At 42.9% G+C, this 19874-nt stretch overlaps 1 protein-coding gene across 2 annotated transcripts in view; it reads left to right on the forward strand.

Moving 5' to 3' along the window:
- The first annotated feature begins 364 nt into the window (after window positions 1-364).
- Window positions 365-19874, forward strand: part of CCDC6 (coiled-coil domain containing 6) — a 51894-nt gene continuing 32384 nt past the window's right edge. For both annotated transcript variants that reach the window (XM_065843282.2, XM_065843283.2), the window contains exon 1: window positions 365-712. In XM_065843282.2, coding sequence (XP_065699354.1) covers window positions 395-712 — 318 coding nt within the window. In that variant the 5' untranslated portion in view covers window positions 365-394. The remainder of the gene's footprint in view (window positions 713-19874) is intronic.

Genomic DNA, 19874 nt, shown 5'->3' on the forward strand with positions numbered 1-19874 from the left:
TGTCAGAAAATATATCATGTGAAATGAGAGATGGGCATATCTTAATTTGAAGCGGTTTTACAGCAGTATGCAGCCCCGATTTAACACGTCACTTTATCTCTGAGCCGCGAAGGGGAGCGGGACCCAGGCAGAAAGGCCAGGGTTTGCGTGCAAACTGTTTGCCGCGGATAATTCCGTGTCTAAGCGAAGTTTCTCCCGCAGAGGCGGCGCCGGGGCCGCGGCAGCACCGAGCGCTTCACCGGCGTTTCCCTGCAGCGCGGCGGCGCCGCCAGGCGGCGCTGTGGGCGGGAGGCGCACGGGGGCGGGCTCTCTCGGCGCGCGGGGAGGCCGCGGCGCCGGCGCGCGGCCGGCCCCGCCCCCTGCTCGCCTGGCGGCGGCGGCGGGAGCGGCGGCGATGGCGGACAGCGCCAGCGAGAGCGACACGGACGGCGCCGGCGGCAGCGGCGGGGGCGGCGGCCTGGCGGGGCCGCTGACGACGGGCGGCCCGGCGGTGGGGCCCGGCTCGGGGGGGCCGGGCGGCGGCGGCGGCGGCTCGGGAGGCAAGGCGGGCGGGATCGTGATCTCGCCGTTCCGGCTGGAGGAGCTGACGAACCGCCTGGCCTCGCTGCAGCAGGAGAACAAGGTGCTGAAGATCGAGCTGGAGACCTACAAGCTCAAGTGCAAGGCGCTGCAGGAGGAGAACCGCGACCTGCGCAAGGCCAGCGTCACCATCGTGAGTGCGGGCGGCGCCGCGCCGGGCCCGGCGGCGGGCGGGCGGGAGGGGAGGCGGGCGGTGCGCGGGGTGCCCCGCCGCGGGGGTGTCCGCGCAGGGCGGGCCCGGCCGCCGCCGCCCTCCCCTCAGCCCGGCCGCGGCCTTCCCGCCGCGCCGCCGCCGGGCGCCCCCACCTCCGCTTCCCCCGGAGGCGGCGGTGGTTGAGGCCGCTTTACCTCAAGCGGGCCCGGCTGTCACCGCGGCCCGTCCGGGAGAGCGGCGAGGGGGGGGCAGGTGGGGTCACCCGGCGCCCTTCGCGCCGGGCTTGGGCCCTCAGCGGGGTCCAGGCTCCCTGCGGGAGAACCGGCGGCCAACCGAGGTGGCTGCCCCCCCGGCCCGGACTCGCGTGGCCGGCCCGGCTCTCCGCGGGGAGGCGGCGCCGCCGCCCCTGCCCTGCGCCTGGCGGTCCCGGCGGGGAGAGCTCGGGAAGGGGCGGCTCGGCAGGGCTGGGGCTCGGGGCGGTGGGGGCCCTGTGGGGGAAGGGCCAGGCTGGATGTTCCCTGAAGTTTTTCAAAGTAGAGATTTTTCTTTCTTGGAGTAATCTGCGGAGATTATGGATTATCTCTGCAGCCGTCACCTCCTCAGACACCGTGCAGAAACAGCGAGTTGCATGATAGCGTCTTAGTCGTGAAGAAGTGTTTGATTTATTTGTGCTTTCTGTTAGCTATGGTATTTCAAGAGGTTATTTAGAAACCCATTTTAAATAAACCTCTTGGAAACAATGCAAGTAACACACCATGCCATCCCAGGAAGAGCTCAGTTACAGGTTTGTGAGCACTGTGAGGATAACTTGGAACAGAACGTCGTTATATGTGATGCTGTTAGGCATCAGTCCTCTGTAAAGCATCTATGAGAATACAATAGTATGACATTGTTTTCTTCTCTGTGAGTTGGGAGTTTAGGGATTTAGATTAGAGGGGGTTTTGCTAATTCGGTGGTCAGAGTGATCATTTAGGTGTTGTAATGATCATTGCCTACACGGAAACAAAGTAGGTAACATGTTAAAGACCGATTCAAGGTAACCCTGATACTTGTATACGCTGTTGTGTACATTATTGCCGGCGCAGATGGATTTGCCTTGAGAGAGACCGATTTCACCTGTACGTGTTCATTCTCTTCTCATCTGATTTTTCTGTAGAGGTTACTTTATTACAAGCCTAATGGCCATTTTATTGATGATCAGTTTTTTCATTGTCGATATATCTAGCAAAGAAATAGAGCCTGTCTAGGCAAACCTCTCCTCTGTTCCCAGTAGTAAGCATTCAGTGTCTAGCAGGATGTGGGCCGGAAGAGTGCATGAAATACAATACAGAAGTAATTTATTCAAGGATGACAAATATAGTGCTAGTCAGGGAAGCATGTGCTTTGTTAATACTTTATGAGAAGAGAATGTGTCTTAATTAGGTAGCAGCGGAGTGCCTTCTGATGTTGAAAGGGGCTGAGACATCTTGTCAGTCAGACATTTTCTCTTTGCCTGTTAGAATGGCAAAGCATCTTTCCGAATCCCTGGTAGGTGTATTGTTTGTAAACAACTTGAAAAAAAATGTTTGTGCACATTAAAGTTCTTTAGGCACTGTCTCTAGAGGCTGATTATCTTATATTTTCATCAGATTTTAATTTACAAAACGGAAGTATTTTTCTTAAATCTAAAACTCAGTCTGTATGTTTTTGACATCTTGGATAAAGAGAGAGAAGGTGTTAGACTTTTATAGCAACCTGTACGCTGTCTGAAAAACTGGCATCTTTAGCAGACACTCTGTCTTTTGGTATGCTAAACTGTGTGCACAACTGAGTAAACCACTTCTAATTCAGTAAGCGGTGAAATAATGAATGTAAAACATAGCTTTTTTCAGGTCACTGAGACTTTGTGCTGTGGTTTACATAGTCTGTAATGTAAACACATTTGCAGTCAAAATACTTTGTTGTGTTGTTCTAGTATACAACTGACTGGAGATAAATGTTATTGGAATGTTGAAATGTGTGCCATTTGCATGCAAATGTAATTAAATAGAAAGTTTTCTGAATTTCTCCATTGTGATTCTAAACCTTCGTCACTTTACTCTTCCACCAGCCCGCTCAAGCTCGTGGCCTTGTTGCTGTGCTGGCAGACGGGTGCTGCATACCAGTTTCCTGTTGTAGACATTGTAATGTCACGAATCGGCTTTGATTTTTATCAGGTGTTGAACTGTGAAGCGCAAATGAAACCAACGGGAAGCCAAAATAGCAGGTGAAATGACTAAACCTGTGTGCTGGAGGTGAAGGTGCCTCCTCAAACGACATGGCTCTTCACCTGTGAGCTTTCCACAGTCCTGTTGTTTGAGCTCCATTGTGTTAGTGCCATGGATACTCTTGACTTTCTCTGGCTCCCACCATTATCTTTAATGGCTTTCAATATTTTCTCTTTAAGGTTTACCAGGTAGAAAACAGTCTTCTTCCTCCTTCCTCTTGTGTCTATGCTGGTGTAAGCGTTAATATGACATCCTTGTTTCTTGGCTTAGTAGTATTGGTGTCAGCGTGGATGTGTACAGTTTGGGAATTATTTAAACAGCTTGCTGTGTAGGATCCTATTAGTTCTATTTTGTAGTTAACCCTTGTATCATAGGGTTGAAAAGAAGCATATCTAAGCACAGGAGGCCTACATTAAAGTAGTTGCACTTGGAAAGCTGACCAAGAAAAGGTGTTGACTTGGCAGGCTTATATGCTCGCTAACTTCTTATGACTTTGAATCTAAAACATGTAAAACTGGATACTGCTTTAATACTGAAATTGGTAAAACTAGCTTGTCCTAAGTAAATGTCCAAGAAGGTATGTGAGCTGTACTCCTTCCAGTAGCCTGAAATGCAGATGAAATTATGCTCTTGCTTGTGTGAAAATAAGTAAATATACATTATAACTTTCAGCTGCTATTATTGGTAACAAACTGTGAGGGAGGGAGCAAAGCGAACTGAAAGCTCGGTAAATTTGAAGTGTTATGTAGCAGTGCAAGATCATTACATTACAAAGTGCAGAGTTTCGGATCAAGCATTAGGAAGAAATAACTAAGATCACTTGATGCATTTGCAGAGTTCATTTATCTGTCTTTAGCAATCTTTAATTGCATGATCTCATGCTATGTTTCTGCAAGGTCCTTTTTAGGAAATGAAATGGATGGTGCCTAGTTCTGGAAAAATCACACACCTGAAGATCTGAGATGCTGTGTGTTTGAGATGTGGAATAATGAGTGTGGGTTATAGTGCTGCATTACCAGAAGTGGATTTTCTGTGTGAACTTCCTTAATTCTTTTGGTGAAAAAGGTCACATCTAATCGACTAAGTCTGGGACAACACAACTTGTCTAGTTAAATAAGAGTACCTTAAAAGCTGACTGGTGGTAGTGGGGTGGCTGCTTTGAATTGGTGCATGTGACAAAAGCTGAAATACCTCAGCTGGGTGTAGTTATGTCTTGCTCAGGAAGCTTCTTTTGAAGTCGGTAGGACTTGGATTTCTAGCTTATTTTTTTCTACTTTTCAGTGTTTGATGTAACAAAGTCATTCTATTTCAGTGAAAGCCATGTAACCTTTAACTGATACTGAAGCATTTTGATTTTCTTTATTATTGTTTTGAAACTGACATGCCTCATACAAACAGTGCTTTTAATAACAAAAAGAGTTTTAGATCACAATTCCTGCAGGTATATACATGCTTACTCTTGGGTGTTAGAATCAGTAATTTAACTTGTGTAAATTGGCCTACTATAATCAGACGTCTTCTATAGTTTTAGAAAATTAAACTAAGCCTTATTTTGTGATTTATTTTTTAACTGAGATAAAGATAGTGTATTTGAAAAGCTGTAATTTAAAAATATCCCTGCTCCAGAGTGCTTGGAGTAGCAGTTTTAATGTTTTGTAACATAGATTTTACAAGAACTGCTTCTCAGGTGGGTTTTTTTCCCCCGCTGTTTGCTTTGTAGGGAAGGGAATTATCCTAGAAATAGCTCTTTGTGGTGCTGTGTGGATCCCCAACAGGACCATCAGTTCAGATGAGATAGTCTCATCCAAGCCGCTAATGGCATAAGAAACACTTAGATGCTGGTTTTTGTGGGCTGACCGTGAGCTATCACTGTCTGGTAGCGACTGCTACCGCATTCGCTGGCCAGGGGTGTCGGGTTGAGGACTGCTGGTTGCTGCTGGTGGCAGCATTTTACTGCCAGACCTCTGCCACCACCTGTATGTCTGTAGCCAAACCTGCACCTCTGCACTTTGGCCCTCAGCTTGACTTCCATTCCTAGAGTGCTGGCAGAAGGCAGTTGCATCTCCTGGCTTTTCCGTCTCCTCACTTGTTTGTGCACAGCAATGCTAATGGCTTCCCACCAATTGGGAGAAACAATGGAAGAAAAAGCCTTACTCAGATCCTATTTCCTTGCCCCTACTCACAAATCCTGAAAAAAATTGTGGCTTCCGATGACAGCCAGCTCCTGAAAACACATAGACTTTCTGGGACTTGCAGATTGGAAAAATCCTTTGTGGTATCATAGGCTTGTTACAGCTTTCTCAATAAATGACCAGCTTTAGATGCTGGAAATAAATAAAATTCAAGCATTTTGTTCTCAAGGAAGTGTGTGGTGGCATTTGTATGTGTGTGCATGTGAGATCTGCTGTTGTGGGTTTTCATGGAAAGTGTCAGCCTGGATAGATAGTTTGAGGAAGTGACTGGGTGTGCTATATGGTCAAAAATCCACTTCAAAAATGCTTTTCAACAGCTTTTTATTTTCTTCCCTGGAGTTTTCACCAGAATTTCAAAGCAGGACACCTGTTTCAGTACAGAATATGTCTATTAATAGTAGAAGAAAGGGTAGGATAAGCTAACTGAATTGAAATATGAACCTTTAAAAGGTGCTCACTTACAGGCATGGGGATGAATAAAAGAAATCAATTAGTAGCAGCTAGAAGTAAAAAACAGACCAAGAAAGGAAAGAGATTAATATTTTAAAAGAGGTATCTGTAAGTCTGTTATTTACTCTTTATTTTGAAGTAGGTCTTGCTTGTGTGAAAGAGGCTGACTTGCCGTTTTGTTATGTCTTCTGTAGGTGTAAGAAACCTGCTTGTGACTTCTGTATCCAGTTACATCATTTGTAGCTCTAGTGTGTAGTCAGACTAAGCTGAAAGTCTAACTTGGAAATAACTTATTTTAGAACTGCTCTGCTGACCTCCTTTTCAGAGTAAAGACAACTTCATTATTCAGATTAGCAAATTCATGCACAATGAAACTCCATCCAAAATTTTTCAGGAAGAGCAGGCACATAGGAAATGAGTGTCTTGTATTTTGGTGTTACATTTGCCTTAGATCCTCAAGAAGCTTCTGCAAAATGTCTGTAAAGGAAAAAGGAAGCTTAGTAATGTTAACTGTTTTGGCCCTTAGGTTAAAGGGGTAAAAGTAATGCTACTTGCTGTGTGACTGGTGAACTAATTGTAGGAAGATATATTATTGTCTGTTTCCATTTGTTAGTTATGCACAACCAGTAGCATATTGAAAAACATTGTCGATGTCGTGGTAACAGCATGTTACATTTGTCAGTGTTGTAGACCTTCTTTAGTGCTGGTTAAAGAAAAAGAAAAAACAATAGCACCACAAAAAACCAGAACAAAACAAACCCACAGGAAAAAAAGTGGTAATATTTCTGAACTCGATACCAATAGTTAATAAACAGGAACACCTGTACTTTCAGGGAGTCTGAGGCTTAAGAGAGTTGCTAAGTCACTTACTTTGATTTGTGTCACATTTTCATGTTTTTCTGAGTTGTTCCAGCATTGAATCTCATAACCTACCTTGAAATGTGTGTTTGGGAAGTATATCCAGTTTTAATTTGAAGACTAACAGAGGTGAAGAACCATTGTGCTTGGAAAAGCTCTGCTGTCCTATATCTGGTTCTTCCCATCAGATTTATCAAGGCTGACCTGCTGGTTCTTGCTGTGCCTTTTGACTACGATAGTGAGTCTTCTGGATGCTCTGCTTTCTCCTTATGAACATACAGGCTGCAAAGGGCATCTTCCAGTTTACTTTGACAAACTGAACTAAGCTCTCAGGCTTCAAGAAACTGGAAATCTGATGTGCTGGGTGTATGATACACTGATCTGGCCTAAACACCCTTCTCTCCTTCAAATTTGCACTAAAGTTCCTGATAGCTTACGTTAGAACTGACGGGCTTTGTTTATTTGTTTAGTTTTCATCCAGTATTGTCAGTTATCTCCGGTGAGCTTACGGTTGTGTGCTCTGGCTAATTTGGCAGAAATGCAGCAGCATGCCTGTGCCTCTTCCAGGTCTGATCCATACTGCTGGCTTGTCTGGTAGCATTTGAGTTGATGCTAATAATTGTGGAGTCATAGTTACAGGAAGGATATTTTTCCCTTTTTCTGGGTTTTTGGGGCTTGGTATCAATTTTGCCGAAGCTGTGTACAGAAGAGGTGAGCTGTCTCTACTGGGCCTTCGATAGCAGCCTGTGTTGCAGCATCATGGGTGAAACTCATACAGAGGTGTTGTTCCTTCTGTCCCTGCTCATTCTCTGAGAAAGTCCCTTGGTTTGTGGGGTCAGTCATTTTTTTCAGAAGTGCAGCTTTGGTAGAATGAATTTGTTTCAAATGAAACGAAAGATGAAGGTATCTGTTCTCTGTTATTATTTTTTACAGTCTTGCTAATCTCAGTCTCCCATAGTTTATCAGAAATGACTTACTGAGGAATACTCTGCAGTGAATATTTTGAACAACATAATGCTTAATACATTTTGGTGTGAAATTTCTAATGAGATTTTCCACTAATGAATATTTTTGAGGTCAGTAAACCACTTTGGAAATCCTGCTGTGTACTTTGATTATTTTATAACTATATTTAAATAGTGTGTGGCATGTAGTACTAAACCAAAAAGTCATATCAGTGCCATATAAACATCCTACACTATTTCTTGCAAATAGTCCTTGGCTGAAAGATGAGTCTGTGATTATCTGCCACAACTTGTTCTCAATAAAACCATGCTGAATGACCCTTTTTATGTTTCTGTCCTTTATACAGTAAATTAATTTGTTTCCAGTATTGCCACTGGGTTGATACTAAACTGTGATAACCATCTATGTCTTGCTTGCTGTTGAATATTACACAACAGCTGTAATTTTTTTATCTGTTATTTTATTGATGTTCCCATGTTTAATAATGGTGAAATGTGTTCTGTCAGTAGAAGTACTGCTATATTCTCTGAATTACTTTGGGGATGGAAATGAAATAAGAACTGAGATTTTAGAGTTCATTTGAGAATTTTTAATAGCGCAAAGTTCTTGGTGTTTCTGTGGGCTTGCTATTCTGCATAGAAAGTAATTTTGCTTGTCTTTCAAGTGAACTTTCTTATTGAATCTAGAATTGTATGTCAGAACGGGTTTGTAGTCAGCTTTTATTTTAAGAAAGCTGTTTAATGTTGGGTTTAAATATTTACTGAGACTAATGACCATTCTTTCTTAGTCTATCTCCAGAAACAAGAGAGTGCTCTCCTCCAAAGCATTGAAGATTGTCAGCAGCAGACATCTGATGTATTTAAGCACAGTCTAAGCAGTGAGAGAAACAGTTGTTTTGCTGCTCTTTTTTGGGCTGGGTGGTAGGAGGAAGTTGCTGAATTTAGCAGTGGAGCAAGAGGTGAATCCTTTCTGTCTTACTCTTGAGGAAAAAAACATTGAAGGAGGAGAATAGGGACAAACTGTACAAATTGAATTATGCACAGCATTGGGGATCTAAGCAGAATGAATGACAAAGAGACAAAGACATGGTCTAGAAGAGAAGCAAAAAATACAATATAAAGCAAGTTCCTGTGGATTTGTAAAAGAAAACATTCCTGTGCTGTCTTGCTTCCAGCACAGCAGCCTGGGGATGTCCAGAAGGGAACATCTCAAGCTCCACTTCTTCAGCGAAGTTCTTCTGTCTAACTGAAGAGGTGTCTAAGTTTTAATTATGTGGACTGTTTTTATCCCATTTCAATGTATGGGATAAGAGAATGAAGCAAAAACGAAGGCAAGGCATTTGAGGTCAACTGTTCCCAGTAGAACACAAGTGTCTAAGTAGGAAACTCCAAAGCACAAATTACCCATGTGCAGGTTTCACATCTCTCTCTGTTTGGTGCAAGGGCTCCTTAATGAAAGTTCGAGCAAAATATTTACAGAAACACTGAAGCAATTTTTAATCCTGATACTTGAGTTTGTTATTTTATCAAATATTCAGTTAAAATATAGACATTGTAGGCTAATTGTTGCCCATGGGGACAGTCCTTTTTAGCGCCTGAGAGTAGTCCTCTATCCTTGCATGCCTTCCATTACAGCAGTTTTGTTCCTGGAAAAGACGGTGTTCCCTCAGCGTATCAACTGATACTCTGGAGAAACTCTTAGGATAAGGCCTCTTCTTCCCTTTTCAACTCCAAATTTGACTTTGAAATTTCATCTTCTGTGCATTAATATTACATGCAGTCTGTTTTTCAGTTTGAGGTAGGCTTAGTGAGGTAGATGGGTATCTCTTAAGCTCTGCTGTGGATCGAAACAGCCCAGCAGTGTTTCAGCTTTCCTCAGGTGTTTTAATTCTTTAAACTGCCTAAAAATATGATGTTTCTGCTCATTACTGTAAAACTAAGGTCTTTCTAGTTCCTTTATTGTTGTTGACGCTAGTCATATTTAAACCTCCTATCACATACATAAATCATTCCCACAATTACACACTTTAGTCCTGAATAAAAGTATGTTTATTAACAAGTCAGACATGATAAAACCCAACAATGTTTAATGGGCCGTAGTATGAAGCTTCTTCCTGTGCCTTGCAGTTTAATTTCTGCTGGCAACAGAGGATGTTGGAAGGTTTTGGGGGTTTTTAGGTAGTGGTGGGATTTCGCTTTGTTTCCCTTCTACTTTCAGATAGACCGAAAAAGCAGTTACTGTGGATTTTGCAAAATGTAGGAGTTTTTAATCACCCTTTTTCCAAGAGCTTTAAACAGGATGTGGTTTTCAAATCTGTTAAAATAACGAATAGAAATTTTGTCCTGCCTAGTGCTTCCAGGAATTGATTCATTAGGCAAAAGCCCTGTTCTCTCAGGCCCCAAAATCCTGGTTGAATCAAGAGGAAGAACATCTCCAGAGTCCTTTTCCAAGAGTAAATTGTACCTGAGATGCAGATCTGCAAAAAACTCCCTCTGCAAACTGAGACACGTAACTGGAAGTTCTTGCTCTGTGAGTGGAAAGGTGGGCAGGCATTTCCTAAAGATTTCTCTATATTAGACTTACCTCTCCAGATGTGTATGGGGTGAATATTCACGGATGATCGTATTGCCCCATATCCTGCAAACCTCTGTTTGTAGAGATCAGAGACAGAGGATACAGAGTGAAGGATGTGTCTTATCATATTCCTTATCGTATTTTCATACGCTACATTTATAGACTTGTTTCTTGTTTTGAAAGCCTAGAAAGAGCTTGCTTTTCAGAATGCTATGGTATGTACTGTAAGATGTCCAAACAGTAGAGAAGGAAAAAACAAAATATTACTCCACTCACTGACTCCTAAGAAGGATAACTAGAAACTTTGGTTTGCTGTGATGGAGTTAGAGCTAAGGTGTCTTAATAGTGGGATGGACAGTGTGGTGTTTACTGCATGAATACATTGCTTTGGAGAAAGGTATTATTATAATCAATAACAAGCTTTGTCTCTAGAACTCTTGGATCACTGAGAAAGTTTTTCTCTAGAAAGACAACATGTGTAAGAGGAAACTAGGGGAGATTTTAAAAGGAGCACTCTTTAGAGTTATGTTGAATGACTGGGGGTGGGGAAAAAACGTTGCCATCCCTAAAGGTGGTCTAAGTTGTATTTAAACTAGTCATTTAAAACAAACAAGCAAAAAAAACCCAACAACAAAAATTAAAGAAAGTGAATCAAGAAATTACATGGTGAGTATTTCACGCTCATAGTTTGGAAACCCCAGAACTGGATTTTGATATGGTATTCCTCCTCCCCCCTAGTTTTAATAAATTTGGAGGCAGGCAGATTTTATTGACGTAGGTATCCCACAGGTTATACACACCTGAAAGAAGGATCTCCAAGTGCTGAAGGCCACTTGGATCTGGACGAGAAGGACAATGAGTAGGCAGGCTGTTTGAGCTCAGGACCCAGTCTAGAAGCGAGGAAACTTTTGGGCTTCTTCCCAGGAATGGAGAGAGTTGCTGACATGTGAGCGAGATGCCAGGCAGCAGTGATCTACACCTTCTGCCCGAAGAGATGGGTATAACAGAATTATACTTTGACTCTTATTATACACTCTGAAGAAAACGAGATTTCCTTATTTGCATACTTGCAATGATTTACCTGAGCTACATAAAGTGAAGAAGGATTTTTGTTTAGATTATTGGGGGAAAGAGGGAGAGGAGTGCCTGTTAAATCTCTGCTCCCTGCTCTTGTTTGTGTGCCTTTGTCTTTGAATAGAGAAACAGTTGTGGCGGCAAAGCTACTTTTAACAATAGTTTGCTGTGGTTGTGTTTTGAGCAGAAGCTTGTTATTTTAAAACACACCTCACTGCCTGTTAACATCAACATGCATACCTCTGAATAGAAGCTGTATAGTAAATTAGCCACCTAATAGTCCATTTTTCTGCTGAATCTTTTGCTTTTCCTACTCTAAAGCTTTGGGAGTGTGCAATATTGAGTTTGCTAATTGGTCAGTCCAGCAAAGTGGGCTGGTTAATGTGTGGGTACATTCACAGAATCACAGAATTGGCTAGGTTGGAAAAGACCTCAGAGATCATCAAGTCCAGCCCTTGGTCCAACTTCAACCCATTTACTAGATCATGGCACTAAGAACCATGTCCAATCTCAGTTTAAAAACCTCCAGGGACGGTGAGTCCACCACCTCCCTGGGCAGGCCATTCCAATGCCTGATCACTCTCTCCGTAAAGAACTTCTTCCTAATATCCAGCCTAAACTTCCCCTGGCAGAGTTTAAGCCCATGTCCCCTTGTCCTATTGCTAACTGCCTGGGAGAAGAGACCAGTTCCCACCTGGCTATAACTTCCCTTCAGGTAGTTATAGAGAGCGATGAGGTCACCTCTAAGCCTTCTCTTCTCCAGACTGAACAACCCCAACTCCCTCAGCCTCTCCCCATAGGTCATGTGCTCAAGTCCCTTCACCAGTCTTGTTGCTCTTCTCTGGACCCGCTCCAGCACCTCAATATCTTTCCTGGACTGAGGAGCCCAGAACTGAACACAATATTCCAGATGTGGCCTCACCAATGCAGAGTACGGGGGAAGGATCACTTCCCTTGTCCTGCTGACCACACTATTTTTGATACAGGCCAGGATACCATTGGCCTTCTTGACCACCTGGGCACACTGTTGGCTCATGTTGAGCTTCCTGTCAATCAGTACCCCCAGGTCCCTTTCTGCCTGGCTGCTCTCCAGCCACTCTGTGCCCAGCCTGTAGTACTGCAGGGGGTTGTTGTGGCCAAAGTGCAGGACTCAGCACTTGGCCTTGTTGAACTTCATCCCATTGGAATCAGCCCATTTTTCCAGTCTATCCAGATCTCTTTGCAGAGCCCTCCTGCCTTCCAGCAGGTTGACGCTGCCCCCCAACTTGGTGTCATCAGCAAGTTTGCTGATGATGGTCTCAATCCCCTCATCTAAATCATCAATAAAGATGTTAAACAGGACTGGACCCAACGCTGACCCCGGGGGGACACCACTAGTGACTGGCTGCCAGCTAGATGCAGCCCCATTCGCCAGCACTCTCTGGGCCCGGCCCTCCAGCCAGTTCTTAACCCAGCAGAGAGTGCACTTGTCCAAGCCACGGGCTATCAGCTTTTGAAGGAGTATATTATGGGAGACAGTGTCAAAGGCTTTGCTGATGTCTAGATAGACCACGTCTACAGCTTTCCCCTCATCCACTAGGTGGGTCACCTGATCATAAAAGGAGATCAGGTTGGTCAGACAGGACCTGTCCCTCCTAAACCCATGCTGGCTGGGTCTGATCCCTGGTCCATCCTGGAGGTGCTATGTGATTGCATTCAGGATGATCTGCTCCATCACCCTGCCAGGCACCGAGGTCAGGCTGACAAGCCTGTAGTTGCCAGGGTCAGCTTTGCAGCCCTTTTTGTGGATTGGGGTAACATTTGCCAGTTTCCAATCATTTGGGACCTCCCCAGTGAGCCAAGACTGTTGGAAGATGATGGAGAGCGGCTTGGTGAGCTCTTCCGCTAGCTCCCTCATCACCCTAGGATGGATCCCGTCTGGTCCCATAGACTTATGAGGATCCAGATGGCTCAGTAAGCCACCAACTATTTCCTCTTGGAATACAAGGGGACTGTTTGGCTTCCTATCCCTGTCAACCATCTCCAGAGACCAGTTATCCTGAGGGCCATCTGTTTGACTGGTACATACTGAGGCAAAGTAGGTATTAAGTACCTCAGCTTTCTCCTCATCTTTGTTAACTATATTTCCCTCAAAGTCCAGTAGAGAATGGAGGTTTTCCTTGCCCCTCCTTTTGTTATTAACGTATTTAAAGAAGGACTTTTTATTATTCCTAACAGAATTGGCCAAATTAACTTCAAACTGCACTTTTTTTCCCTGATTTTTTTCCTGCACGATCTAGCTATTTTCCTAAATTCTTCATAGGTAGCCAGCCCTTTTTTCCACAGTCTGTAAACTCTCTTTTTATTTCTGATTTCCTTCAAAATCTCCCTGTTTAGCCAAGCCGGTTGTCTTCCCTGCCGGCTAGCCTTTCGGCACACTGGTATAGCCTGATCCTGTGCCCTCAAAACCTCCCGCTTGAAGTATGTCCAACCCTCCTGGGCCCCCTTGTTTTTAAGCGTTGTTTCCCAGGGTATGCTCTGAACTAGACTTCTGAATAGGCAAAAATCTGCCCTCCGGAAGTCCAGTGTAGAGGTTTTATTGATGGCTCTCCTTGCATCTCTAACTATTGAAAATTCTATTATTTCGTGGTCGCTATGCCCCAGGCGGTCGCCAACCACTACATCTCCCACCAGCCCTTCTCTGTTTGTAAACAGTAGGTCTAGCAAGGCCTTACCCCGGGTAGGCTCATTTACCAGCTGATGAAGGAAATTGTCCTCTATACACTCTAGGAAATTCCTAGACTGCCTCTTCTGTGCAGTATTCAGCTCCCAGCAGATATCTGGCAGGTTAAAGTCCCCCACAAGAACAAGGGCTGTCGATTTTGAGACATCTACCAGCTGCTTGTAGAATAATTCATCTCCTTCATCATCCTGGTCGGGTGGTCTATAACAGACACCCACGAGGACATCAGCCTTGTCGGACTTCCCCCTGATTCTGGTCCACAGGCACTCAACCTTGTCACTACTGACCTCAAGTTTAACAGAGTCAAGAGACTCTCTAACATATAAAGCCACCCCTCCACCTCTCCTGCCCTGCCTGTCTTTTCTGAAGAGCTTGTAGCCACCCATAGCAGCACTCCAGTCATACGAGTCATCCCACCACGTTTCTGTGATGGCAACTACGTCATAGCTTTCCTGCTGCACGATGGCTTCCAGCTCCTCTTGTTTGTTGCCCATACTGCATGTCTTAGTGTACATGCACTTCAAGTGGGCTGCTGATTTCACTCTTAATTCAGGCTTTTTGTCCTTAGGCTGATCTTTGGAGAGCCCAGTTTCAATCCCTTCCCCCTTCAAACCTAGTTTAAAGCCGTCTTGATCAGTGCTGCCAACTTATGGGCTGTAGTCCTCTTGCTCTTCCCAGAAGATAAATGGTGATTTATCAGTGAGTGGAAAACAGGCAAAACCAGTATTTAAAATATGTTAGCTTAAGAAGCATTTATACATAAGATGTCATTGATATTACAGAATAATTTGGGCTGATTTGTTGCAGTACTACATTTCTTATAGGTTCTAGTACTGAGCGGTGGTGCTGCTGACATTTAAGCTGCTGCTGATAGTTTGTTTCTAAGTAGCGCAACACAACCAGATTATGGTAAACTTGAGTATTTTAGGTGCAAGTCAAACAAAGCCATAGCATCTCACTAGGATGGTAATTCTAATCATCATGTAAGGCATGTAGAATAAGTTTTAAAAAAACCCCAACAACAAACCAGTATATGGTATATGTTACAATAGTAGCTATAAGCAATTTGGTATCTTTTTTTTTGTTTTGTTTTCTTTAATATCCAGAAACCTGTGGGTTCAAAAATTCAGGCAGACTAAACATAAAACTGCACATCTATCTATGTGTATGTGTGCATCCTTATGACATTTTTCAGCAGCTTTCATATTGAGACAGAACAAAAGCAAAACCTGTTCCACGTACTTCTGTATTCTATTTGTTTTACACTTATTGATTAACTAGCAAACTGTTTACAGTACAAAACATTCAGCAGTAAAAAAAACAGTGTCACCGGCAGTCAAAGAATAAAGCAAAAACTTCTTTCAAGTAGTCCTCAGTGAAGGATTAATACAGAGAGGTATTTCAAACTGTGGTTCAGTGTTTGATAGGACAGTGTAGTTTTATTTTCTGTATTGTCTGTCTTTGTAGATGTAAATATTCAGTTGTGTATAGGCAAACAAAAATGGGGCAGACTCCAGCATAGCACGGGGACATTCTGCTGGAGCTGTGTGTCCTGACCTTTGTGCTGGGCATGGTCACTCACTCCTGCTGGACTGAGAGCGGAGCTGTGTCTTGTGGCCCTGTTCCCGCTGTCTTCCTGGCTGTGTCATTAAGAGCCTTCCGAGGAACACATAACGAATACTAATAACACATAACAAATATTTTGAAGAAATATTTTGCACATATGCAGAGGATTTAGGGGACTTGGGCTTGTTGCTTGTATGTGCTATACTCATTTTACATATGAATTGGAAATCCATCGTTACTCAAAATGCAAGAAGTGCGGGAAATGTGTACTTTGTGTTCATGTGCAGTGGTGAGCTGGAGAAACGGGCTCATGAAGTAGAGGCGTTTGGAAAGGTCTATGGGCTAGATTTAATTTTCCTGCTAGGTCATTCCTGCCTTGGCCTATAACTTCTGTTGGCTCAGGTTACAGCTCTTGTGTACTGGAAGCAGAAACTCCAGCCCTGATAACCCTCCGGGAGCTTGTTCTACATGATGATGTTTAAGTGACTGAAGAATAAGTGCTATAAAGCACGTGTCTAATGAATAGTCAGATTTTTAAGATTTCAATGTCGAGCACTCTAAATAGGAAATGTTTAATGTTTGCCTGCACAACCTTGCTACCTTTCCTTTGTGGTGCTTTATTGCCATACAGTCTTTAATTACATTAAGACCTGCATAACAGCATGTGGTCATGGTTAAACTGCTAAGTAAAAGTTATTTGAGGTTTGATACATTTTTCTAGACCCTGTCTTGATGTTTTCTTTGTCACAGAAAATGTGGCTTTTTCATGTGCTGCATTTGTATTAACTATTTGATGCCAGCACTTTGATATAATTAAAAACTCGTGAAGAGGGTAGACTCAAATTTTTAATCTGTTTTGAAGAAAGGCATTTAAATTGTGTTTTAATTATTTAAATAAATTCAGGAATTGATTGTATTAATGATGAATTTCATACAGCTTGTTATACCTTGTTTGGAATGAACCAAATGCATTGATTTTATAAATATTTATTTTTGCAATGAGCCTGGTTTTGTAACTTGCTTATTTCACTTTCATCACTTATATGTTTCAGTTGTGCGAGAGTCTTGCATGTCAACATCAAAATGCAGAGCAAAGCTGTTTTAAGTATTTACAAAACTGAAGTGGAGTGGAATTGCATACTATCAAACAGTTTTCTTTCTTGCTGATGCTAAGAGATTGTTTTGCGTGTATGAATACTACCGAACTTTTGTGTTTAGGAAGCTGGTCAATTCTGAGGGCTCTTTTAAAGTGCTATTTGTTGTGTGGTTTTCCAGGCCACAAGATGTCTTGAAGGTAACTGAATTTTTGAGAGAAGGACTCACAAGACTGTGTGAATGATGTTCAGCTGAAAACATTTGATCATGGTTAAAATTGACTTGAAAGAAAAATGTGTTGTTGTACGTCATTAGACTCAGCTCCTTTCTCTCGTCAGTCTGTGGCCATTGCAGGTTCATATGGCAACGTGCTGGATCGCTGGGTGGGCATCGAGTGAAACTTGCTGTGACTGGAGTCAGCAGGAGTGTTGTGACAGAAGTGTTTTGACATGTCCAGCCAAAACCTAATTGACCTTTTAAAAAGGGGAGGGTTGGGGGGATGAAGGGGGAAGAGAATTTCCAACTACAAATGGAGGTTAAAACAAACTGTATTTTAACACTTTAATAGCTTATCATACAGATGCTCTTGTATTATTGTATCTTTTTGTTTCCTCTTACAACAGAAGTCACCTGCTGAATAGCTGAAATGGAGTAGGAATTGCCTTTTGAGGCAGTTCTGCATGTGGCTTTAATGTTACATGATAGTAACATTTAGAGTAGTTGAAGTTATCAGGCTGAGGTTCAATACTGGTGGTTTTGGTGGGCTTTTTTTTCCCTCCATTACTGTGTTTTGGAAATAGCATCCAGTAATTGTTAAAAACAAGCAAACAAACACAACAACCAACCAACAACAACAATAAACAGGAAAAAAACAAAAAACAAAACCACAAAAACCTTTTCCTCCTCATCTACTATGTTTCTGTTGTTTCAAAAAGAAAAAAACCAGACAGCTTGGAGTTCTGAAGGAAACATACCAAGGTATTACTGCTTGTTTGTTTATTTTCAGAAGTATGGGTCTTCTAGGAGATGCTGTATATCCAAGGACCCAAAGATAAAAATGTGCAATTCTGCTATTTGTATAGCTCTGTTACTCCTGAAAATGCATCTTAAAGAGGGGGGAAAAAAGAAAAAATGAGAAAGAAAAAAGTACTTTTATGTCAGAACTGAGGAAGTGACCCTGGGGTTTACCATAGATTAAACAGGAAAACACATTGCAAATTGAACCCAGAACCTGAATTCTAGCTCACCGCTTTAACCACAAGAGAATTCACTCTCTTTTTCTCTGCAGACAGGCCACTCAGCTGAAAAAAGTACCTTTGCTTGAGGGGAAAGCTATGCTCATGTCATACTGGAACTTGGGTGGAACTTCTTGTCCTTCAGCCCTGATGGACAGATGTGTGCTGCTGGGCTGTCGCGATAGCTGGCAGCAGTGTGAGCCCTTGGTCTCTGAGTTACTCTTGACTCCTGTCCTTGTGGTGATTCATGTTCCTCCCGGTCTCAAGCGCACATTGCCTGCAATGTGCTCGTTTCAGGTGTGGCTGGAGAATTTGGAGGAAAAAAATAGCTCCAGCCTGGAGAGAGCTGCACTGTGAAAGTTCTTCCTGTAAAGGAACAGTATCAGCTCACTGGAATATTTGTTGCATTTGTAGACCAGTAGTTTTCCGCATCACTTTAAACTGGTGCCGGAAAGTATGACCAGAACAGTAAACTGAGTAAGTACTGCTAGAGGAGGAGTGTGTGCTTCAGGAAAATTGGGAAATTTAGATTTTATTTTGTAGCAAGAACTGCATGTTCTAAAATCATACCATTGTAACTTTCTGCACTTCTTGCCCTTTTTATCTCATCATGTTTTTAGTGGGACTTTTGGAAAGGCTGCTTTTCTGAAGGGATAGCTTTAGTTCAGTGTAACATGCAGCAACTGAGATCGTGTCTTCCTGAAGCTGCCCCAACATTTCAGTCTATATTCAGTAGCAAAGATTGAGTTTCTCGTGTACAGCAACCAGCTTAAACTGCTCTTCAGCTCCATCTGCAGGCCTGTATTGTCCATAGGGTCCTGTCAAGAGAAATTGCACCATAAAAGATGGATGGATAGTAAATAGATCTCTGGTGGCTCTTACCTTAAAGATCAGGGATCCTCAAGGGTGGATTGGATCAAAGCAGCACTTGGGAGGCTGTTTCCAACAAGATCCCCTGAAATCAAGTGTCACCTCTGCTCTGGGTGCTGCTGGAGACGTGTGATGCTCTGTCAGCATGCGAGCCAGGCATGCCTGGCATCTGCCGTTCAGGTGGCTGCGTGTAGGTGAATGGGGCAGTTGGTGAAACACGTGTTACTGAAGTCGTGTCTGAAGTGAGAGCTGAAACTAAAATGCAAGAACTTGTTCATGTCAGATCGCTGTTGGTGTTGTACTGATACCAACTAAGGGATAGGTATTAATTGCGATTGTTCAACCTGCTTAATTACTGCGCAGTATCAGGAGGTTTGTGAATCTTTTGGAAGAACTACTTGGGGAGGAAAGGGTGTATAGAGAGCTGTGATTTTTTTTTTTTTAATTATTATTTGCCTGTATTCAAGCTGATGCCTCACTGGAAATACTGGATTTAGCTGCTTCATAAAATAGTGCTGATAGAGCAGTGTGGTTGGGGTATGGGCCAGTGGTGCGGAAAGATGACATCCTACCATAAGCAGAAGTTGCTGCATGTACAAGAAGCAGGAGGGCAGAAGGAAATCTGGCAGCATGAACTTGGGCTGCTAAAGGTGTATTTACAGAAGAACTGAGAGCAGAAAAATGAAAATTAACACTAAACTTTTCTTAGTTTATGCTAGTATATGCACCTTGTGGAAAAATAACTTCAAATGAGATAAACTACATAATATGTTACTCAGTTACTATATAAAGTTTAGGAGAAATGTTACTTAATTATTTTGAAGTTAACTCATTGGATTGTAAGATCACAAGGACAGGTTTTTACAATGCTTCACGCATCAGCTCTACTAGTGATCGGGATTTCACATGCTACTGCAATAGAAATAATAGGATTTTTTTTTTTTCATCCTAGAAAATCCAAGAGGTTTTGTGTGTGTTATGTGCATGACGTGCTTTTTTCACCCTGCTCAGTCTTGATTTTTTGCGAAGTAACATTATAGTCTTTGCCATTTATGATCTTGAGCACAATAATTACAGATTTTCCTTAGTGGATGCATCTGTAAAATGCTCTGAGTTAGCTACACTAGGAGGCTGCAGACACAGGAGACAGATGGATGTGACTGTGGTTATACAGAAAATCTGTGGTGGAAGCAGATTGCTTGTTTCAGGTTTCCAGAGGCTGACCGATCAGGTGTTATCATTTTATCTCACTCAGCGCCTTAGCAGTTTGTTCTGTAGTATGATGCACAGAAC

Source organism: Patagioenas fasciata, chromosome 8 (assembly GCF_037038585.1).
Source record: "Patagioenas fasciata isolate bPatFas1 chromosome 8, bPatFas1.hap1, whole genome shotgun sequence".
NCBI lineage: Eukaryota > Metazoa > Chordata > Aves > Columbiformes > Columbidae > Patagioenas > Patagioenas fasciata.